The sequence below is a fragment of the Melanaphis sacchari genome, unplaced genomic scaffold (genome assembly GCF_002803265.2).
Source record: "Melanaphis sacchari strain LSU unplaced genomic scaffold, SCAv2.0 Contig22_pilon_pilon, whole genome shotgun sequence".
Lineage (NCBI taxonomy): Eukaryota > Metazoa > Arthropoda > Insecta > Hemiptera > Aphididae > Melanaphis > Melanaphis sacchari.
In genome coordinates this window covers 1,370,284-1,395,226 of record NW_020271107.1, presented here as the reverse complement: position 1 = coordinate 1,395,226, position 24,943 = coordinate 1,370,284, and the positions used below count along the sequence as shown (strand labels likewise).

The 24,943-nt window shown below is 22.5% G+C and overlaps 3 protein-coding genes across 6 annotated transcripts; 1 reads left to right on the top strand and 2 right to left on the bottom strand.

Annotated features, from left to right (window-relative positions):
- Positions 1-206: 206 nt before the first annotated feature.
- On the bottom strand, positions 207-5,910 carry LOC112594482 (C-factor). Of its 3 annotated transcripts, none has more exons than XM_025339281.1 (5): positions 5,646-5,910; positions 2,934-2,982; positions 1,624-1,814; positions 1,409-1,555; positions 207-470 (listed from the first exon to the last, which is right to left on the bottom strand). In XM_025339281.1, exons 1-5 carry the CDS (start codon positions 5,772-5,774, stop codon positions 246-248), a joined length of 741 nt encoding a protein of 246 aa, XP_025195066.1. In that variant the 5' UTR covers positions 5,775-5,910; the 3' UTR covers positions 207-245. The 3 variants fall into 3 exon arrangements, with proteins under 3 accessions (XP_025195066.1, XP_025195068.1, XP_025195067.1); XM_025339283.1 differs by lacking the exon at positions 5,646-5,910 and adding an exon at positions 4,251-4,410; XM_025339282.1 differs by lacking the exon at positions 5,646-5,910 and adding an exon at positions 3,964-4,008.
- On the top strand, positions 5,400-10,633 carry LOC112594481 (thioredoxin reductase 1, mitochondrial). 2 transcript variants are annotated; one of them, XM_025339280.1, is made up of 9 exons: positions 5,400-5,622; positions 6,892-7,112; positions 7,179-7,303; positions 7,380-7,609; positions 7,676-7,893; positions 7,958-8,131; positions 9,055-9,243; positions 10,115-10,284; positions 10,345-10,539. In XM_025339280.1, exons 1-9 carry the CDS (start codon positions 5,604-5,606, stop codon positions 10,472-10,474), a joined length of 1,476 nt encoding a protein of 491 aa, XP_025195065.1. In that variant the 5' UTR covers positions 5,400-5,603; the 3' UTR covers positions 10,475-10,539. The 2 variants fall into 2 exon arrangements, with proteins under 2 accessions (XP_025195065.1, XP_025195064.1); XM_025339279.1 differs by lacking the exon at positions 5,400-5,622 and adding an exon at positions 6,166-6,271 and having other exon boundaries at positions 10,345-10,633.
- Positions 10,634-11,449: 816 nt separating this feature from the next.
- Positions 11,450-22,466, bottom strand: LOC112594415 (ubiquitin conjugation factor E4 A). The gene is made up of 15 exons (XM_025339183.1): positions 21,924-22,466; positions 21,452-21,688; positions 20,475-20,618; positions 20,097-20,411; positions 19,694-20,034; positions 17,937-18,140; positions 17,571-17,862; positions 16,251-16,396; positions 15,714-15,863; positions 14,831-14,914; positions 14,610-14,769; positions 14,120-14,291; positions 11,789-11,996; positions 11,591-11,720; positions 11,450-11,513 (listed from the first exon to the last, which is right to left on the bottom strand). The coding sequence occupies exons 1-14, from the start codon at positions 22,464-22,466 to the stop codon at positions 11,594-11,596; spliced, it is 3,123 nt and encodes a 1,040-aa protein (XP_025194968.1). The 3' UTR covers positions 11,450-11,513; positions 11,591-11,593.
- Between the last annotated feature and the right edge of the window lie 2,477 nt (positions 22,467-24,943).

Below are 24,943 nucleotides of genomic sequence, written 5' to 3'. Positions count from 1 at the left end.
ATATATACTTGAAATAAAACAATAATGTCTTTAAAGTTTTTATCCTCAAGTTAAAGGGAATTGAATTATCAAAGAGGTATTTTTCAGAAAAAAATTATGAAAGAATTAAAGTGATCAAATGTTTAATTCTAAACTATTTTATTCTAGTGTTTAACAAAAAAGTGTTTTGAATCAAATTTTAAATTATATGCATTAACACTAATAATACAATTTAAACATTTTAAAATTATAGCTGATATTTATTTTTACCAAGGAAGTACTTTCCCTTCAAAATCATAAAATCCGCCATTGTGTGATTGATCAATGTTTTTTAAGAAATTGCAGATTCCTGTAACAGACTGTTCAACTTCAAGTGGTGCATTAATACCACCCATAGCAGTTTTAACCCATCCAGGATGAACGCTTACAGCTAATATTCCATTATTTTTGAGATCAACACTCAATGATTTTGTAGCAGCATTTATAGCAGTCTAAAATAAAATAAATATAAATTCATTAGGTATTTAAAATAATTATATTATTTTTTTTTTTTTTTAATTATATAAATTTAATAATATATATGTATACAAAATGTTAAAAACAAAATTATTGATTTCTTATTAATACCATCTAAAATTAAGAATGCATAGGAATTAGCAGTAGTGAGCCGTAGAAGACAAGTAATAATGATGACTAACATGTTTAAAAATAATAATACATAATATTGTGATAAATAAACTATATTTACTAATACTTGATTGAATAAATAAATAAATAATAATAATAAATATACATAGATATGTGATTAAGATGGTGGTAAAGGTACCAAAATGCAAACAAGACTAGACAACATAATATTATGATTCTTAGCCATAAGTATCCACAGATACTTTTCAAAAGGGATGCCCGTATGTCAGTATATTTCAAAAATGTTTAAATTTTAACTCCCTTTAAAAAGACATAAAACAAAAATGTTTTTTAAATTAATTTTTATTTAATTACAAAGTTCACAAAACAATGGTCAATTTACATAAAAAAAATTAAAATATATAAAATTTAATTTTATATATTTTAATTTTAACAAAGTTTGAATAAAAAAATAAAATTTATTACTAATCAATATAACAAAAATTAACGTAATATTTTATTTACTTCTGATTTTTGATCAAAAGGATATATATTTTTATTTTTTAAACTCATCAATATGTAATTTTACTGTAAAAATATCTTAATTGACTTTTGTTTAAATTAAGGTTTATAAACTATACCCATTTAAAGAGTAAAAAACAAAATACCAACAGGCTTTGCAGATCACAGTAGATAGTATAGCATATACCCAGCATCCCCCCACCACACACACAAATGGTCTTAGCATGGCACTGGCAAGTGGCAATTAGTAATCTAGAATAATAATAAAATTATACATTACTTTGCTTGTTCTATATGGATAAAAACCACCTTGATCATTTTTAGTGATGGAACCTAAAATTGAACTTATATTAACAATTACAGCTTTATTTACACCAGTAGAAGTATTATTTTTATCTGATGCCATTTTTAATAACGGTAATAGTGCCTGAAAAAAAGTATTAATAAGATAATTTAAACATTACAGTATAAACAAAAATTATGCATAATTCTTACTTGTGTTAACATTATAGGACCAATAGTATTTATTTTAAAATGATTTAATAAATCTTCAGATTTTACTAAGCCAATCCTAGTAAATTTTGATGATATCCCAGCATTGTTAATCAGGACATTAAGACCTTTGTCTTTGACAATATTTGAAACTTGAGAAGCCAAATTAAAGAATGATCCATGATCAATTAGATCTATAAATATAAAATATAAATTTATAACATAAAAACATTTGGTACTCAATAGATATTAGGAGTTATTTACATAATATTATGACATTTATTCATCTACATATTAATCTTATCATTCAGTAGAATTTTAAGACCAATCATATGAAAAAATATCTGATAGAACTGTAATACCTACACCGTGCACAATGAATCTTTATAATATATATATATATATTAATAAATATTTAATGGAAATATGTCAATGATGAGCACAGTAATTATTAACATTTCATCATTAAAATTTTAAAATGTATTTTCTTTTTCTTTTAGTTACTATAATTTTCTTATAATTTAAGAAAATACAGTAAAAAATGTGGAAAAATTGGCTATAAAGATAAAATGTTTTAAAAAAAAACTTATTGCTGATATGCATAATAAATTGTTACATTGGCATATTATTTTAAAATATTTAATAATAAATAACAGTGTTTTATTTAAGTATAGGTAATTTATATAGGTACATTTTTTATTGAGTCTTTACTGAGCATTAGTAAACATAATGCTATAAAATCCTAAACAATTTTTCTAAGCTTCAAATAATAAGGTGATCTAACAGGGACATACATAGAAAAAAGTTTTGGGGTGTTTTTGAAAATCAGTTATTAAAAAATAGAACTTTATTTTAATAAATATAGGAAATACACAATAATTATACTTAATAGGAAATATGCCAATAATACAAAATAGGTAAGAATTTTATTTTAATTATAAATCCTGTTTAAGTATTTTTATTTTTTTTTCAAATTATACTAAAATTTTAATTTGTTAGTATTAAATTTTTATTTTGTTTTAGCCGATTTTTCACAAACACAATGTAATATTATACTTGTCCAAAAGTATAAACGATTAACATTAGAATAATTGAATAAGTAAATAATTATACAAATAAACAAATATTTCAGGGGTGTTTGAACACCCAAAACACTCTCCTAAGATATTAACATAAATTATTAAGAAAATATTAAATTAAATAAGTTGGTAGATATTATATATTTAAATAATTGTATTCTGCATGGAAAATAATTATAGTTAAAATTGCAAGTAAAAAGGAAAGGATAAGAAAATATAGATTTAATTATTTACCTGCTTCCAAAATATGAAGTTGTTGATTCTTTTTTAATTCCATTAATTCCTGAAAAATGAAAATTGTATTCTATTGTCTAGATGTAAAATAACATATATTTTATATAATTTATTGAAAAACATATATAACTTAATACAAAAAAAAAAAAATTGATGGAAAAAAATCTATTATGATAAATTAATTAAAATTAGTAATATAATTTAAAAAAAGTTGTGAGTATTCAAACTATAAAATCCTTAAAAAAAATAGGTTAGTATATTAGAATAATATAAAAAGGTAATAAATGTATGTTATGTAATAAAAAAATAAGTAAAACTCACATAAAACTAAAGAAGTCTAAGATTAAAACTAAATTAACTCAAAATTATCAAAATACTAAATTAATAATATAAATATCAAATATTATGTAAGATTTTAAAAACCATGTATCCCAATTACCAAGATGTTTTAAAATAAAATTATGTCATGAATGAATTATTTCAATTAAAATATTAGCATTACAAATACAAAAATATAAGCCTAGTAAACACCTTAAGCCAATAACCAAAATGTCACAAATATTTTTTAAACAAAAAAAATTAAAAAATAATATTTTTTTAAATTAGATTTATATTTAACTATATTTTTATTTTTTTTATTTAAAATGTTATTACATCTTTGATAAAATTTAAAATTATATATATTTATATTGTAACTATTTTTTTATGTGTGATGTCAGTAAATATTAAAAAATGATGATTTTAATCATTAATTTCAAAATATAAGTATAAAAAAAATAATAGGTTTTGTATGCAAAAATTAATGTAATATATTTGGATTTTAAAATTTAACTTAGTAATGTTAGATATATTTTGAAAATTATTATAAAACTCTGTCCCTTACTAAAAATGTTTGTTAAAATAAATAAAAAGTTATTAACCTAATATTCATGTATTCATATTCTATAGGAATGTGAAGAAATTGATAATTGTTTTGTTTTAAAAGGTTTTAGTTTATAATTTATAAATTAAGGTTAAGAGGACTTCATACACAGATATATTGTTTCCGCCTCACTAACATAAATCTTCAAAAATTTGCATTCTATAGAATCCATTATATGCTGTTACCTATTAGTTTTAATATTAGAATCAATTAATCTATAGGTAATCAAACTTAAAGGTAAGAATATTATCTAGATTATCACATAGGCTTTTATTATTACAATTCAATTCAAAATTAAAATATCAACGAACCCCTAAAAAATATTCTTAGCTTTGAGTTTGACAGTAGGTAAAATGATTATAATATTAAAATTAACAAAATAAAATAAATTTTACTAAGCGCAAATTCTCTATAGTGTACATCAATAAAACGGAGAAAACACTGATACAATGTTCTCTTAAACTAATGTCGAACGCCCAATCTCATACTGAATTATACTATAGGTACTTGAGAAAAGAATAAACATTTAGATATGTTTTTTAACAATTTATGTTAGAGAAGGCTTTTTATAAGTAAGTATGTTAACTTAATAAGGTAATTAAAAGCTGCTTTTAAAAATTTGATTGTGCATTTAGAGCAGAGGTCATGATAACTAAATAAGAACTAATTGTATAGTCCAGTCAATCAATGTATTAAATATTGCTTATAAAAAGGTGATAATAATAATGAAAAAAAAAGGATAGAGTTACAAATAAAAATAGATGATACCATTCTACTGAATATGATTAGAATAAAAATAAAATATTATTATGATGTTATGTAATATACATTGTTGATTCAATTGTAAAAAAAGTTATTTGAATAGTTAAATATAATTATTGATTCTTTGAATATATTGATTTAGATCAAAACACTTGGTTGATAACATTGTCCTTTAAAAGATATGATTTCTTAGCATGAAATAATTGAAAATTACATAACCAATTAATTTTTTTTTAATTAAAACTTGCCTAAATATAAATATTTATAGTTATTTTAAAAACCTTGATACCCATATTGTATCTCTATTTCCTATAAACAATCATTTACTACATTTAATACAACTTATTCCTAAAACAAAATTTCTTAACAGATTACATCATAATAACATTTTAAGTCAATCAAAAGACTAAAAGGATTAATTTTACAAAAATTATTAATTATAGACACCAATGAACAGTTGACATGTATAATAAAACAAATTCTAAATCATGAAATATTATGCATAATTATAAATTAATTATTATTTTAAAATTTTTTGAAATTCAATAATTAAGTGTATTTTATTAACCTAATAAATTATATAAATTTTTATTTTTTATTTTTTATATGAATAAATATATTATTGATTAAAATATTTGAAAATAATCTGAGTCTTCAAAAAAGAAAAAGAAAAATATATTATTCCATGATATTTTCTTAACTGAGTAACGTGATGTTGGCCAAAAGATATGATAGAAGAGGGGATGGAGGAGCAGAGCAGTCCGTTTAGTATCGGGTTTATGGTACATTACATTATATTTCCTTATTCATATATGAGTTTTTATTAATGCGAATTTGGGTCTATATCCATTGTAACTTCAATCATTGAACTAATAACAGTTGACTAAAAGTATAATCTACTAATAAGTTATTTGTGGTTCATTTGTACCAATTGTAAGTTAGTTACCATAAAACGTGAATTTTATATTAATTTTTAATACTTTAAAATGGCTCCCATTGTACCTAGTAAGTATATAATTATTAATTACCTTAGCTTTTCCCATATCTCTACATGTCGCAAATACGTTCTCCACTTTAAACGCTTGATTTGATAATAAATGTTTCACCAATCCTAGTCCTATTCCTCTATTTGCACCAGTAACCAATATGGAACACATTTTGTTTTCTAAGTCGATCGAATTAAGTAGTGCTCTTTAACTTTTTAAGTATAACCATAGAATGAAAACATTGGAAACCATTCTGAACCATGTTAACAGATAATGGGTTTGGCTTTTTATTTTTAAACAAACCTGCCTCAACTGATGAATTTTGTTTCTTATCAGACTTCTTTATATTTGTGTCGTTTTTATAACTATATAGTGTATAACTTGTATGTATAACTATATACATGTATATTAATAAATAACACATATTACGCAATCTACAATCATGAATCACCGAGTTACATATTACATAATATATGGTTTTAATTTTAATTTTTTTTATTAAACTTTATAAATATTTTTCAGCTTATATCAAAAAATAAATGAAATAAAATATTTTATTGAAATGTTTTTCATTCGATCCTTATCTTCGAAAATTTTTCAAAAAAATCAAAATATTTGTAAAACATTTACAAATAGCAATAAAAGATTTTTAAGAAAATTTAGCTTATGTAAATAATTAAACCTATAACTTTTATAAGCTTTAATATTGTATATGGTTTGTAATAGAAAAGTTAATTTATATTAATACTATTTTTGTTGTATTAATTATAAATAATTTTAAAAAATATTATTTTTATTATTAGCTTCTTTTAAATTATAATATTAACTATTAGGTAGATTATATTATTTGACATGCTATGTACATGTCAAATAGTAAGTATCTCAATTCCACATATTTTGGTAATAAAAAATTTAATTATTTAATTATACCAATTTTCTCTTATCACTTTTCAACATCTCTTAAAAGATCATCAATTTTGTGGATAGATACATTTATAATATCAAACGATTCTTTTGTGTTAGTCAATATATTTTTGTACTATTTTTTGCTTGAATAATATTCAATATTGATTAAATTTTTTATTTTAAAATAAAGGTATTACTTTATTTCGTGAAAGCTTTTCTATTCTATTTTATATGAATCTTACTTTAACTTCATGAATTAATTTTATCAATTTTCATGGAGAAACTAAAAATAAAATAAGTTTTTTAATAAACCATATATAATATAACAGCTTACTCAAATATTTATATTTTTAAATGTTAATCATTTTTATTTTTATTTTAGGTGGACAGTATGATTTTGATCTGTTAGTAATAGGCGGAGGATCTGGTGGTTTAGCATGTGCTAAAGAAGCATCAAGCTTTGGAAAACAAGTTGTAGTTTTAGATTTTGTTATTCCATCAGAGAGAGGTACCACTTGGGGAATAGGTGGTACTTGTGTTAATGTTGGTTGTATACCTAAAAAACTAATGCACCAAGCTTCATTGTTAGGAGAATCAATACATGTATACCAAATAATATATTTAAACTATTTATTTATACTAAACTTAATTTAATTATTGCTAAATTAGGAAGCTCGAAGTTATGGATGGAATATTCCAGATCCTATTTCATTTAATTGGGAATCTTTAGTAGAAGCGGTCCAAAATCATATCAAATCTGTTAATTGGGTTACAAGAGTACAACTAAGAGACAAGTATTTATATTATTATTATTATTTTTATAGTATTTAATATTACAATAAAATTTAAATTCTGAAATAATTTTTAAAGAAAAATTGAATATGTTAATGGACATGGTGTATTTGAAGATGCACATACAGTTATAGCAAAGATGAAAAACGGTAAAGAACGAAGAATAACAGCAAAGGATATTTTAATAGCTGTTGGTGGACGTCCACGCTATCCAGAATTCCCAGGCTGTAAAGAATATTGTATTACTAGTGATGACCTTTTTTCATTACCCACAGCACCAGGAAATACTTTGGTTATTGGTGCTGGATGTAAGCTATATTTAATATTATTATGTTATTAAATAATTTAATTTTCTCATTAAATTATTATTTTAGATATTGGATTAGAATGTGCTGGATTTTTAAAAGGATTGGGATATGAAGCAACTGTTATGGTTCGATCTATGCTTCTTAGAGGTTTTGATAGGGATATGGTAAATTTAGTTCAAGCTGAAATGGAAGATAAAGGTGTAAAATTTCTTCTTAAAAAAATACCTACCAGAGTATCAAAGCAGCCAAATGGTAAATTATTAGTAGAATGGGATGGCGATGAAGTAAGTAGTACTTGTATTATTCAACTGATATTTGAAAAATTCTAGTATTTTTTTTTTGTTTTAGAATGGTCAAGGGGAATTTGATACAGTTCTTGTAGCTGTAGGACGTAAAGCTTTATCTGAAGAGCTTAATCCATCTGCTGCTGGATTAGAAATTCATCCAGAATCTGGAAAATTTATCACTGTTGCTGAACAGACCAATATTCCAAATATATATGCAGTCGGTGATGTATTACACGTATGTATAATTTTTTTAAATGTAAAATCATAACTATAAAATATAATTTTTATTGATTTTCTGTCAAACCAAATATATTTATTTAAATAACTATTATGATTATATTTTAATTAAAATTCAATAAATTAATTTCAAAATATATTTTTTATCTTATCAACTTTTGTCATTTATACATTTCCAATATTTATGTTGAGTTGTATGAAAAGTTGATTAATTGTATAGTTTAACAAAATTATTTGGACCATTGGACAGTTCACTAAATTATATTTAAGGGATTAGCTCACTTTTGATTTATAAAATATTAAATGATATTTGGTGAGACTCAACGTTATACTGTTATGTCATTGATATTAAAATATATAAATAAACCATTCTATGTATTACAAAATCAATGGTTATAATATTAAATTAAATATAATACAAAAATATATTATACTTATCATTTTTTAGTTTAAAATAATATTTTTTTTGAATAAAATCATTATTTTAATTTACAATTTGTAAATATTATATTTGTAAAAATAATGATGTATTTAAAATAAGTTCACAAAAAAAAAAAAAAAAAAATAATAATAAATAAGTTACAGACATTAGTTTTATTATTATTAGGATTAGGATGATATACTCTAAAAACTATAAAATATGCCCTTAAATTGTTTTGCATTTGTTATAAAAAAAAACACCTAAAATAATTAACGTACTAATCGTATTAAGAAATTTTATAAATTAACTCAATAATACAACCTAAAAATTAAAAAAAAAAAAAAGATATGCAAAATATAAATAGTGTATTTTTTATCTTCATTAAGTGAAAATCTCATTTAGCCATACTTTAGATTTACCAAAAATGTATGCAAAATGCTACAACGTCTTAACCCTAATTAATATCCAAACTAATTATTTAATTTGTATTTAAATTCTAGGGAAGACCAGAACTAACACCAGTAGCAATTCAAGCTGGTAAATTATTGGCTGGACGATTATACAATGGCATTCAAGAACAAATGGATTATGATAATATTGCTACAACTATTTTTTCACCCCTTGAGTATGGTTGTGTTGGTCTTACAGAAGAAGAAGCGATTAATAGATATACTGAAGATAAAATTGAAGTATGTAGCATTGACAAGTAGTGATAGATAATACATAATAATACATAATATAGTTTGTTTTATAAAAGAAAGGTACTGCGTTTTGTTAAAAACATGATTTCCTTGAGCATTTCCACACCACTCCGTGCCTAATAATTCTATCAGTTATATTGAGTGGTTATTAAAGTTTGAAAACCAGTATTGTGTGCAAACATTAATAATTTATAAATTGGTATTTTAGTATTTTTCTATGAAATAGTCCAATTTTTTTTACACATTTATAATCTATCTGAAATACAATTATTGCTTTTTTATTTTGTTGCTTTCTGTTATATTAGAGTAATTCATTGATTCAGGATTTCAATTTATCCATACATAATTTATTACTTTGTTATGTTTGATAATTCTAGCTATTTTTAATATTATTTCTTTAAAATTTAACACTTATGTTTTATAATGTTAAGATATCAAATTGTATATTTGTGAATTCTTGAGTTTTCAAAAATTTAAGTCTTCAATACGAGTTTATTTTATCATATTATGATCCTACTATCAAAAAAAACAGCTTCTACATATTATCAATTTGATTAATAATATTTATATTTTGTACTCAAGAATGATAACAAATGTACTAATTTTATGACAATTATTGATAAGTTATAAATTTCATTTCCATTATGCTATTTATTTTCTTACAATATATTTTTACATAGAAACAAAATACATTTTATTGTATTAATAATTAAAATAAATATTAAGGTGATTTTGATATTTTCATTACACTGAATATAATATCTTCATTATAACTAATGCATGATCAATATTGATTGAGTATTGCTATTTTTTATTTTTAAGGTTTATAGTTATGTTAATTATTTAATATAATTTTTAGGTGTACCATGCTTACTATAAGCCTACCGAGTTCTTCATCCCTCAAAAAAATGTTAAACACTGTTATTTAAAAGTTATAACTCTTTTAGAAGCACCACAAAAAGTATTAGGTATGCATTTTATTGGGCCTCAAGCTGGTGAAGTAATCCAAGGATATGCTGCAGCTATAAAGTAAATACATTTATTAATCTATTTTTTAACAAACACTAGTAATATTTTTATTTTAAATAGGGCTGGATTAACTTTTCAACATTTAAAGGATACTGTTGGGATTCATCCTACAATATCTGAAGAATTTACTAGAGTGGGTATCACTAAACGATCAGGTGATGATCCTACTCCTCAAAGTTGTTGTAGTTAATTATTTTCTTTTAAATAATTAAAAAAAAAAATTATTTTAAATATAATAATTACTCATTCAATTTATTCACATGGTGTAAAGGTATTAATTATAGTATACATATTTGTACAAGTACTGTACTAATTCAATGTTACTTTGGAATTAAATATTAATAATTTTTTTAATTGTTTATTTAATGTGCTCTCCTCTGTTCTTTAAAAGCATATAAGTTGATTATTAAACGGCAGTATAATATATGATAAGTTTTGTAAAAGAATATTACTAATTAAATTAATTAAAGATTAGGTTATCCTGTGTGCATTTCATATTAATTTACTTGGTTAATTTTTATTTTACAAAAATTATTTGTAAATATAGGATGATTTTTTTAAAATAAAAATAATAAATTTAAGAAAGTTTATATTATTAATTGTTTAATTATGATTTAATAACTGTTAGGCTGGTTTTTATAAGTATATAATAAACCATATACTTATAGAATTGAGTAGAAGGCCTCCTAGGTAAACAACAATTGTTCTACCCTCAAATATTAGAACAAAATAAAGTTATGATGTAATTTATCTAACTAAATTAAATTGTGTGAAATGCTACTTTTGAAATAATTACACTAAAGTATGTTCATTAATTTAAATTAATGATTCTGTGTATGCTATGAAAATACAAAGTAATACATATATAACAAAATAATTTTTACATTGCTTTTATAGGTTTAAAAAATTAGTTCCAAGCTTCATTTAACTTAAACAATGAACAAAAGTAATAGTTATATTGTATTATTATAATACAATATTATATATATAATGTGACAATATATATATAAGCAACAAAAACAATTGAAGTTTATTAATAATAATAATAGTATAATATACATAAAATGAAATATTTCATACACCAATAATCTGTATATTGAATATTTATAGTTCATAAAAATACATTGAAATTATATGAAAATCTAACAATAAAATTTTTTTTTAATGAAGTGTCTTCGGTTATATTGTTCTTAGTTTTATGTACAATATACATAATGAAGAACCTAATACTGTAAACATTTAAATGATAGATTAATTTTATATCTTTTAGTTTAAAAATTATGTTATCCAAAATAATAATTTTTACTTTTCATTTTTGAGATTTTTTGTTTTTAATCCATTCGTCAATTTGATTTTTCAATTCATTATTTGTTATTACCATATCCATAGTCAGATGAGAACGATTAAATGGATCAGTTTGATCACTTAATAAGTGCCTAAAAAAATGGTGAGAGTATATGCAATCAAGTATTAATATAAAAAGTAAAATGTATATAATATATACCTAGCTATTGTGGATCGATCAACGTTCATTTTACTTGAAGGTAAAATGACAGGATCTAACATGAGAGTGGACATAATAGGATCCAAAAAGTTGTCAGGAGCTTCTGTAAGTAATAATTCTTCATCATTACTTTGTTGTATTGCGAGTTGTGATACTCTTTGCGCAATATTAGTTATTCCAACAATTAATGATGCTCCTCCAATTCTTGCTAAAGCCCATTAAAAAAAAAGAAAACATTTTTAAATATTTTCTTGCAAAATTTAAATAAAATTTGTCTTACCATATGCAATATAATAATTACAATCTTTAATGTATAATTTAGTATATGTTAAACAATTTTTGTATGAATAATTGTGATATGATGCTTTTTTTAAACTAAACTTTAATAACTATGAATAAGGCTTAGTCGGTTTATATAATTACACAATAGTATATTTTTTATTTAATTTAATTGCTTAATAAGACAAAATTTGTTTTAAATTCTACATTTTAATATCATTATTATTTTGCATATTTTCAGTACATATTCATAAAAATAAATTATCCATACATTTAAATTTATATCACTAATATTAACAGAATAAGACATAAGAAAAATATGAAATTTGTATAATGATAAAATAGTATAGGTATAAACTTAAAAATGTAAATTACTAATATAGGAATTTAATAGAATATTATAATACAATCTATCATTTACAGTTAAGAAAAAATTCATAAAAATGTATGAGTAATTTCAAATAAAATGTGAGTTAGATTACATTATATAAAGAATACAAATTATAATATAATTTGAAGTATTATACTAAACAAAATATTTATCTTATTACTAATAACCCACATGTTAGCTGTAGATATTATTAGTATTTTTTATACTACAATTTGATCTTTAAACTAAAATTAGACCAAAGTTTAGGATATTGTATGCTAAAATGAAATATACACATCATGAGCATAAACATTTTTTTTCATAAAATATACATTTTTACAGGAATATATATTTCAAAAATTGTAATAATTTGTAATATTTTTTATTATTTTAAATTTTAAATATAGGAATATACAAAAAAACAAATGACTTATTATTAAACTTGATAGTAAGAATGTTATTTAGTGAATATTTCCAGTTTTATTTTAAAATGTGAATAAAGGAAAGAACCATATTAAATTTACTAGATAATATTCTTGGGTTTTAATTTTGGCAATAGGTGAAATAAGATAATGCATAAGAGTTAATCTTATTAAAATTTCTAAAAATTCTTAATTGTTTTAAGTATGCAATATAAATTGTTAACTCTGAGTTTATGTATAATAAAACAAATTAATTTTGAATTAATTATTGAGGATACAGTTTCAGTAACGTATTGATAACTTTATTATAGAGTGACTACATCGCCTAAAATTTTAAGGGTGGTAAATAATTATGTGTTTACTAAGATTAGAAAGATCAAAGAAAAATTTAACATAGTAATATTAAAATAATAGAGCATAATTAATTTATATGAGTCCAAATATAACTACTGTAATACCTAAAATGGTATAATCATGTTCTATTATTCTGTAAAGGAAATAAACATATATAAATGTTGTGCTACGAGATTGTTACCTATGACTTCATGTATGTTTATGAAATAGTTAAACATACTACTAAACAGCTTCATGAGAAGTTTTTAAAAGAATGAATTATCTAACCCTAATAAAAATTGCAAAATTAACAAATAATAAGTTTAATAAATATGAAAAACTATAAGAATATTAAGTTTTACTTATATTACCAAAGATTATATTTTATTAATAATTTTGACTGATATCTTAAGTGCACCTATTATATTACTGTTAAACATACTAAATACTTACAATGATAGTAAGAGTTGACAATTAAACTATTATTTTAAATAATGAAGATAATGTAATATTGATAAAGAAATTAAATCAGTTCAAATGATTTGATAAAATGTTTTTAGACGACTAATTAAATAGCATTAGCAAATAATAAATTATACTAATATTATATAATTTGCTGATGGAAATGTAAAAAAAAAAACTTTTTAATACTAATTTTAATTATTTCATTTGTTTATGTAGAATTTCTCAGTATTATATTAGAGTAAATTTTTAAGCATGCTTAAACTACTTTATAATTTAATATAGTATTTTTGAAATTTACAAATTCAAAGTTAATAGTAATATTTATGACCCATTGGATTTGATCATTTTTATAATAAAAATTTGTTTTTTCTAAGAATGGATAACTATAATTGAATAATGATTAAGTTTAAAAATACATTTATACTTTGAGTTTAGTTTATAAAAAAATTGAATATACAATACCTAAGACGTCTTCAGTTTGTTTGAACAGTAATGGATTATATGATCGTCCATCTTTTGAAACAGCTAAACAAAATTCGTCACCGTTTTTGCTATCCCCCAAATGAACATATATCATACAAATATTCAAAACTATTTCAGCTGGTTCAAATTTGTATTCCTTCATATCTTTAACCTACATAAAAATGTAAGTACAAATTTTATATCAATTTTATTTTTCCAATTTATTATTGATTACTTAATAAAGTACAAAATAAATAAGTTACTGGTTATTTTATTTTATTTATTTATATTTTTACTTTGCTAAAATATTTGAAAATAAGTAGTGTATTATTATTTCAAATTTTAATTAAGAAAAATTAAAATTATTAAAAACAATATTTAAATTGAATATGATTAATTCAAATATTGATATTCAATTAATATAAATGTTTAAAAAAAATTTTTATAACAATACCTATGGCAGCTGACATGTAAATAAAATAAAACTTACTTTAAAATTTTTTTTTTTGGGTCCAACTAAATGACATAAAAAGTAATTTAACATAGCTGCTACTCTATCGACCATTGTAGGATGACAAAATATTGATTTTATTTCTGATGTAAGATATTTAAATGTATTGATGGTTTCCTTTCCAAGAATATTATCAAATCTGTAAATATCATGTATCAATATTTGTAAAATTAGCATTTAAAAAAAATATATCTGTTTACCTAGCAATCATTCCGATGTGTTGCAATAATGACATATTTTGTGCTCTTTCTCTTTGAGGTAAATTATTCCATTGGCCTGATTCACTGTTATTGAACAGAATAAAAAAAATCAAAAATTTTCTGAATTTATAAAATAGTTAAAAAGCATTATTGTATTTATTTAAGAATTCTATATCTTTTTTTGAGTAAGAAAACACAATGTGTTGTTTGAATTTATATATTTATATAACTTAATATATTTGTGTTGTTGTTTTTAATATAAAATTTAATATGTGTCAATTAAATTAAATTTAAAGATAATAATATTATGTTACAATTAAACACAATTTTAAATTGACAGTTTTACAGAAACACAGTAGTCAGTAGATATTAGAAATTTATAACACCTATTTTTTTACAGTAAAACATATTGTTTTAAAAAATCAAATATTTTACGAGTAATTATTAAATAAATAAAATTGATTAAAATTCAACAAATAGATCTAAAAAATATTGAGCAATTTCAGCTTTACAAGCAGAAACATTAGATCATGTATTAATGCACAAGTTTGAGGCGTTGATGAAATCTTTAATATTTGATTTGCCTTTTGATAATTCCAGATTGACCTAGATGTTAAATTGTAAGCCAAAAGTTAACAAAAAAAGACATGTTCATGTCAAACACAAAAAAAAATTTGATCCTTGTGAATAATGATAAAATTAAATTAAAAGTATATCTCTATGTTATATTTTTTATAGTAAAATAATGAAAATATTTTTACATTATTTATCCTGCTTAATTTTTATCCAGTTTTAACTTTTTATAAAAAATTTAAAGAATTAATTAATTAGTAATAATATAATTGTTTAAAGTGATAAAACTTTAATAAATATATTTATTTACTGAGCAGTTTGCATTTGTCTTAACTGGGCCATATTTGTTAATGCTTCATCTAATAAGAACACAGCATCATTCATTAATAAATTAATAAATCTTAAAAATAATGGTGGAGAGGCTGCTTCCATATTGTTTTCTGCATCTTTAGCCAATAACCTTAAAAAAAAAAGTGTATTACAAGAATTAATATTTAGTCAAATTAATAATATTAATTATATTAAAAAAATGTAATTTTTTCTCAAGATATTTATAATGGAAGATATTATTTGTGTATTATTATTAACTTGTAAAATAAAATTGGTTTAAAATTTTTTAAATATTTAAAATAAAAAATATTGAAATAATTCTTAAACATTACAAAAACATAAATAATTTAATCATAATGTTGTCAAAGTTATTGTTCATTAAATAATAAAACATTTTAGTATTATGGTTATCTCGTAAAAAAAATTTAGAAACAATGCCAAATTCACAAATGACAACAAATAATATCATCCACACCAAATTTATTAATGATTAATAATTAATACATAAATTTAATACTTAAAAACTTCTCTATGTTCTTCTAGTTTCCACAAATAATCCATTACAACATACATAGGTCTGCGATAATTAAATTTTTGTTCAAATTCCACACTCTGTCCAGTCATTTCAATACCCACAAACACATCCAATAAAGCATGGACAATCTTAAAAAAAAGATAAGTAAAATAATTATAAATGTTAGGATGACTTTAAATAAAAAAGTTTTATCCAAAAAAATATTTAAGTACCCTTAAGAAAATGTGTGTGTTTACAAACAACCCAATAAATATGTTCAGGATAAACAATTTTTTGTTAATAGATAAAATATTACAGTTTATTAATTTATTAAAAATGTTTAAAATTTAAAATAAAATCTAGAGTAGTGAATAGTAATGAAAAATTGCATTAATGTCACTTGTCATTAACGACCTGATTCTTTTTTATACATTTTCCTGTATGCCTTTAAATCATGAAAAATAAGAAAAAATGTAATTATTGTATTTATTAATTTCCTTTATGTGTTTTAATATGTATGCCCCACCATCTGGAGCACGCATGCCACTGATTTGCCATCTCCGATCAAAAATCTCATAGGCAATAAAAGATAATTGAATTTTAGTGTAAATTATGAGCAATTCAATTTATTATATTTCTATATGGTTATAAAACAAATTAAAATTTATATCAATAAAAGTTTATAATATGCCTTAAATAATAAAATATTTATACCTTTACATTTGTTAATAAATCAATTCACTCAAATATTAAAGCTACAAACATTTTAACTTTAAGTATCACATTATATTGATACAATACAATAAGTAGGTTTGGCAGTTTCTTAAAGGAATTTAGTATTATATTATTCTTGAATTTTTCAAAATAATATACAATATATTTTAATCAGATTATTAATAGAAACAATGTTTTTCAAATCTATGATTTATAAGTATTATAACAATATAACTTTCAGTGCTAGGTTACTAGGACTGAATTAAATTTAACCTGAATATGCATGCATGACAATATATTAGTGATGCTTATTTAATGTCAGTGAGTACCTGTACGACATATCTAATATTAAGATAAGTTTTCAAAAATGATCTTAAAAATCTAAAAGCACAAGAGAAATGACCTCCAATACAAGCAAATATTATGAATATATATAAAAAATATTGTTTAAAAATAAAAAGTGCCTTAAAAATTAAACTGTTAATATCTACTTATATATTATATTAAACAGGTTTGTAATTTAATTTGCAACATATAAGACTCAAAAAGTTATGTTAGTAATAAACCTAATTAATAATATAGCAGAATTTAATTCTTTTAATAAATTACTTGTTTACGATGTGGATGACTTATAAATAACAACTCTCTGTAATATGATCCTATTGAATTTGTTACAGAGCTATCTTCGTCCTTGTGTGGTAATAAGCAATCTAAACATTCAGCTAGACGAGCTCGCAAATGTGGATTTCGTACTCGACTATTAGATGTCATAAAAATTAAAACAGCATTTAATAATTCACTAACTAATGAAAAACCAGGTTCCTCTAAAGAGCGTGAATGAAAACGACGCACTAATGTTAAATATCGCCAAATATTTTCTAACAAAAATTCTGGAATGCATCTAAAAACATAAATAATTATTTTCAATTATATTTAGTAAGGTACAAATAGTTAACAATAAAATTGAAACTTTACTTTAATGTAGGAGGAACAATACTTGGCAATGGAAATTCAATAACTGAGAATTTATTTGGACAATAAGATTGAAGGTTATTTGATTGAAAATCTTTATCTACATCTAACACAACTTGAGTAAGCCAGACACATGTTGCTTTTTGAAATTGACTCAAAAGATGTAATGTTGATGGTTCTAAAAGAGCAGCTTTCATTGAAAGATATCTAAAACAACCAATATTATGTATTTTTATAAAAAATGTAAGTTAAAACAAACCAAAAATATATATAATACAACTTTTTATAACTCAAGTCTGAAGAGAAAAAACCTAACCTAACTCTGCTGTACATTAAATTTTAAATGGATCACTGTTATGAGTGGTTAAATTTGAATTCAATTATATATCATTGTACACAAAAAATAATTATAAGCAAAGATAAATCTATCAAGTATCATCATATATCACTAAATTCATTTTATAATATTTTTTTTAATATAGCTATTAAAGTCATTTAATTTTTAGTTCTGTACATTTTTTCAGAAATATTGCATTTATTTTATTATTAGTAATATTTAATTATTATAATAATATGTATTTATGCCATACTATATCAACTAATATAATATAAAATGTAATAATATCTTTCTATAAATACCATAAAATAGCAAAAATATGTACATAATATAACAAACAGATAATATCCTAAAATAAATTAAAAATGTTAACTTGAATAGTAAAATTTAAATAATATGATAAATGTAAAAGTTTTAAGTTTCAATCAATAATATTTTTAAATTATAACAGAATAATTAACATCATTATTTATCATTTAATTACGTAATTTTGATTTTAAATATAATTTAAAAAAATTTGTATCTATTAATTTAGTGTTTTTTTTCTGCTTTTTAACTGCTTAACTTTAAGCATTTTTATGTCCCTCAATACTAAACTAGGTCTACTAATACTTTTAAGTTTTGATAAAAAATTACATAGAAACAATTATGCTATGAACGCTCTTTTAATTGGAACCAAGTGATTAGCTAATGATATCAAAATTGATATATTTTATTTTAACTCCGTTGAGACATTTTATAAATATATTATAAGATATTATTTGTGAATTATGTTTATTATTATATTCACTAATACAAGCGAGTACATATTTATTTTTTTATTTTATTTTTTTTTTTTTTTGTGGGGGGAGGAGGGGTTGATTGTAAATTTTCATACATGATATATACAAATTCATATTACGATGACAATGTGGACAATTAATAAAACTAAACTAATAAATAATGTAATTATTATTTCCTGAAAATAAAGGGGGGTTGCACCCCTAGAACCCTCTTTGTATACACGCCTGTTGTTAGCTTATTAATAACTATTTATTATGTAGTTAATGTTAATATTATTACAATCGAATAGAATTTGTCAAACTAGAACATGGTAACTTAAATTACAATGCAGCTAAAAGTAAAATAATTTTTCTTTATATATAAATACGTAAAATTAGAATTAAGCAAATAAATTGTTAATTCAAGATTAAAAAAAACAATAAAATTATAGAATTAACACAGAAAATTTGAATGCTACAGCTTAATAGCAATAAGACTTTGAATTTATACAAAATAATGAACATTATAGGATATTTGAATCAAATAAACACTAAAACAATTTATAATTCATATCAGTAAACACTATATTTTTGAAAAAAAATTTTTAAACAATAATTGCTAAAACTTTGTTTTATTTAAATAATCAATTAAATTTACTTACTTTGTCATTTCACCTTCCATTCGATCATTAATAAGTTTCATTACTTCAGATGTAGCTGAACCAGATTGTTGAGCATCAACAAAAGTTTGTTGCATCCTTGCTAACTCTTGGTTAATATTTGTCATTTTTTCTTGCACTTGAGCAAAACCTATTTCTAAAGATTTTTGTGTCATGTAAAAACATTCGGTAATAAAATTGAACTGTCCTTTAGCTACAGGTCTATGACTTGAAGAATTATCATCTTCTCTAGAATCTTCAGCATCAGTTGGTAAAAGCATAGTGCTTTCATTTAATTTTAATAAATGTACTCCAAGTTGTTTACTTTCTTCATTATTATGAACCTAAACACATATATATATTAGATAAAAGCTTATGTCAGTTATTAACAATTTTAGCTTATTACTTTTACAGCACAATATGTAGGATCAATTTTTAATAATTTTGGACTATCTGTATTAGAAATAAATGGTTGACACAGTCTTAAAAGAACTGCACTTAAGTTTAATGCAAATCCATCTGAAATAAATCCTAACATAGTCATTTCAATATTCCATAATTTACAGCGTCCCATATTTTTTTCCAAGCAACTTCCCAACCAAGATAATGTTTTATGTTTTACTTCAGGTCCAGCTTTTAGGAGGTACAAAAATATTTTATGTAATTGAACATGTAACAACTCTAAACCAGACCATATATTACTCTCCAATGAACCTGATAACTATAAAAATAAACATTTATAGAAATAAGTAATATATTATGACAAAAATTAGAAAATACTAACTTCTTCCATAGGTTTTAGAAAATATTCAAATCTACCCCCTGGTGTTTGTGGTAAACCTGATATTGCAAAAATAGCTCCAAGCACTGTATTTGTGTAATGGAAACCAGGAGATGTATCTGGTACGTAACAATCATCAATCAACATCTATAAAAAAAAAAAAGAAGAATTTAAAGTAAAAATTATGTGTTAAAAGGTAATTTAAAATGTATTTTTAGAATATATTTAAATAATTTAAAAATGGTTCTTAACTCTACCTCCTAATATCTCTTTTTAAATCCAAACTCATTCTTTTAATCAACTCATCATATACCAATCAATACTTTGATCAGTATAGAGATACCCTCTAATACTGTAACGACATATCAATCTATTTGTTTGAGATAAATTATATTGTTTCGTTCCTCTCCTCGGTATTTCATCAAAAAAATTTCATAAAGACCAATAGATTCCATCTCTAAATCGTTTAGCTAAAGTATAGTACTCTATAACTTATAATAATTGATAAACAATTATTCTTTATCTCTCTTCCTGGTTATGTACATAAAAACCTATAAAGACATTGGCTTAAAGACTTATTAAAATAAAAATTTTCAGTTAAAACTTAATTAATTCAAGGTCAAATAGTACTACTAAGTGCCTTTCAATAAATGTAATTATTCTTTTCTATTTTAAAATATTATATTATCAAAATTGCTGATTATACACTGTACAACATTTTAGATTTTAAATAAAATATTTTTAATAAAAAGGTCATTATCCTAAATATTATCTTTAAAATTAAAATGTGCTAAAACTTTTCATGTATAATAATAACCTATACTAAAAAGGTAAATAACACTTACAACCAATAACATTTACAAATCCTCTCTTAGAGAAAATAACATTAATAGCAATAGTCTTTTTTAATAAAACAACGACAAGTTATAATATTTCTGACTTTAATACCAAAATAACTTACAATCTTTTTTAGTACTTACATTAGCTAATAATGGTTCTGCAGAAAATACTTGTAATAATGCAATCTCACAATGCGGTAAAAATATAATTCTTGATTGTAATATTTTTTCTTTTACTTTCTTTAGAATTGGTTGGTATATAGATTTAATTTGTGACTCTCCATCATCTTCATCCAAAATAATTTGTTTATTAACAGACGTAAAAAATTTTACATAATCTTCAAAAGATGCCATATTAGTTTCAAATATTTTTAAAACCTAGAAATAAAATAAATTATTATCATGAGTAATATTTAATTTAGTACAGATTTAATATGGTTTTATAGTTTGGTCATAAATAAGTAAATATTTAAAATATTTACCATTTTATTGGCACTGATACAATAAATGTTGTATCAAAATTGTATCTTAGATTTGTTATTTAGTTAAAATATTAATATTAATTAATTCATTTTTCATGTTCAATAATTTCTTAAAAATAATTAAAAAGTACCTGATCATTAATATGTTGAGAGCTATATAGATCAGGTTGTTTGAGTGCAGTAGATACATTTGTACACAAAAAACCAAATATTTTTGAGTAAATATCTTCTTTGATCGATGGATAACGATTTTCTTGTTTAGCAAAAGTCAATTCAATGAAACATTGAAATAAATACACAATGCACTCCTTTTCAATAGTATTTGAGGTAATTGATATATTGTGTTTTTTTTTCAATAAATACATTTTTGGATCAGCCAATAGGGTTCGTTCAAAAATTGCTTGTTCAAGAATTTCTAATTCTTTTCCATTATTGACATTAGACTTTAATATTTCTAATAACTCTGGTAAATAAATAACTGGAGTGTCATATTCTTTATCCAATATAGGTATCATTGTGAAATGAAAAACATTTTCAACAAGTTTGTTAAATGTTTCATCAATGCCATTATTTAATATTGCCATTTTAGAATTAGAGTCTGTTGTGTTATCTGTTGATTTACACGAGTTATCCATATTATTTTTTTGAAATATAGAAAATTCGTTACCCGACATTTTTAGTTTGTAGACGTATAAGTAAAATAGTAATTCAACAGCATACAAGATCCAACAAAATTAAACAACTTTTATAATTCTCAAACTTTTAAACATAAGCGTATTACATTTTACTTTATGATTATTTTGATAACGAACATAAATTTATTGATCACGGTAAATAAGTAATAAGTTATATAATAATATGTACTCATTTATTTATCACAAGACACTAAATCACGGATCTAGATAGTTTTAAATCATTAACAAGTATAAAATAAACTCTAAAAGTCTTGAAGAGTTTAGACAACAAATCAAAGACGTGGATTGCACTGATTGCAGATATTACTTTATCATAATAATATGAAAATCTTCTTGTCATTTTTGTCATTATTTTTGACGTTATCAGTTAACATTATTGATAACCATGGTAATCAAAATCCTATAACATGGTAGTCGTAATCACGGTTTTAGAAGATAAGGTTGGGACACTTCCCTATTTAACAACGTTAATCAATTCGGTCGCTTAGAATAGACATTTTATCTTCTAAGACCGTGGTTATAGTACAAAAGAGATAATAAAATTTAATTTTTTCACTTTTCAAATTCTAGTTTCTACTGTTTCTACAATAGTGTTACTAGTTAGTAGTTACTAGTTACTAGTTACTACCAATCTTAGTTCAATTTCAGATAATAATTTTAATACGCCAAAAAAAATTAATTTTTAATGCTAACGTTGCTTACAGTTTTGAGTTTTGTGTATATTGTTTGTCTACAAAATGACAAATGATTAGACTTTATTCCTCTGATTAATTAAATCGTAGATTCAGTGAATTATTAATTGCATATTAAATACATTAAAATGTTTAACATCATATACTTATAATGATATTATAGAGTTCAATAATTAAAATATCGGAGTTGAATATTTTATTCTATAGTACAGACAAAGTACCTTAAATCACCTTATTTAAAAAAAAAAAATGAAAGCCCTATTTTTTGATTAAAAGATTAGCTATTATCTTGTGTAAAATGCTTATTCCTGTCAGTGGTAGATTAAGGGTTGAATGTGGGGGGCTCCTGAAAACATTATTTTTGATCCATTTAACCCATTTATACCTTATAATGTTCTATTTCACATAACCCTAAAAATATGAAAGAAATTGTTAAGAAAACATTATTGATTTTATTTTTTTATTATCGTTTGATTAGGAATCGTTTATGTTAATTAGATAATACTTTTATAATACAAAATCTAATCTGCGCTTATTTAATTAACTTAATCAATTTTAATGCGTTATTACACAATTTAAAGTAATTTTATAATTGAAAAGACTGTTAAGTGGTTTGTAGGGGGGGGGGGGCGAAGCGCTGAAGCCCCAAGATCCAACATTGATTCCTATTATAAATGATGGATCATAATTCATAATACAAACGAGTACCTATGGATTGCATAAAACATTGATAAATTTTCTGTAAGGACGTTGTGATAATTTATTTATTAAATTATTAGCAAATGGGAATTAAATTGTTATTCTTATGGAACCATTTATCTAATATAATGTTTATTTTTGATTCTGAGTAGAACGATAATTTATTTTAATGATGATGTATGTATTTTTTATGTAAAGAAAAAGTACTTTGATCCACCAACTGATTACTTTGAAAAAAGTTTCAGGTAAAAAATTGAATCTAATTTATATTTCAAGTCGGGACCGATCCAATGTGTGATCTACTGAAAACATATTTATATTTTACATTGTTATGTATACCTATATAATTATCGATATAATATGGATTTTACGACTATTGTATTTTTAAAATACATCATTTAAACATTCAGTTACCATTTAGCGTTCATTCGTGTCATTTCGTTAGTTGGTCAATTTTTTCAATTTTTTTTTTATAACTAATTTTGTAACGATTTAAATTTTAAAATGAATTCTACTACAATAATGGAATATTTATATAGAAATATAATTATTGATGAATTGAAATGCGTTGAATATTTAAAAAGTAAAAACCTTTTAAGTAACAATAACCGTTTGGTCTGTTCAAAAAAGAATATTTGATAACACCGAATGTAGTAGACAATTACGTGAAACAACAAGGACCAGTAAAAAAGACATTCGAATGGTACATTAAAAAAAATTGTTAGTCAAGTCTGAGTATAATATTAAAGTTAATGGTGCATATTTACTATTAGACCACCAACTTAAAGAAGAATGATGGCGGTCATGCCACCTGGTATAAACTCAAATATTTGATGATTTTTTATCAGATTTAAAAAATACTTTTATAGTATGAATATAATATATAGTTAATAGTTAATCACACATTGGACCAGCCGTTTATCGGTGGATCACACATAGGACCGGTCCCTTCAAGTCAAAAATAAAATTGCCTCAGTATTTATAAAAACACAAACAACAATATTTACTCATAAGTGGTTTCGAACGATAAATTGTATTACTTTGTTGTGATTTAAAATTTAATAA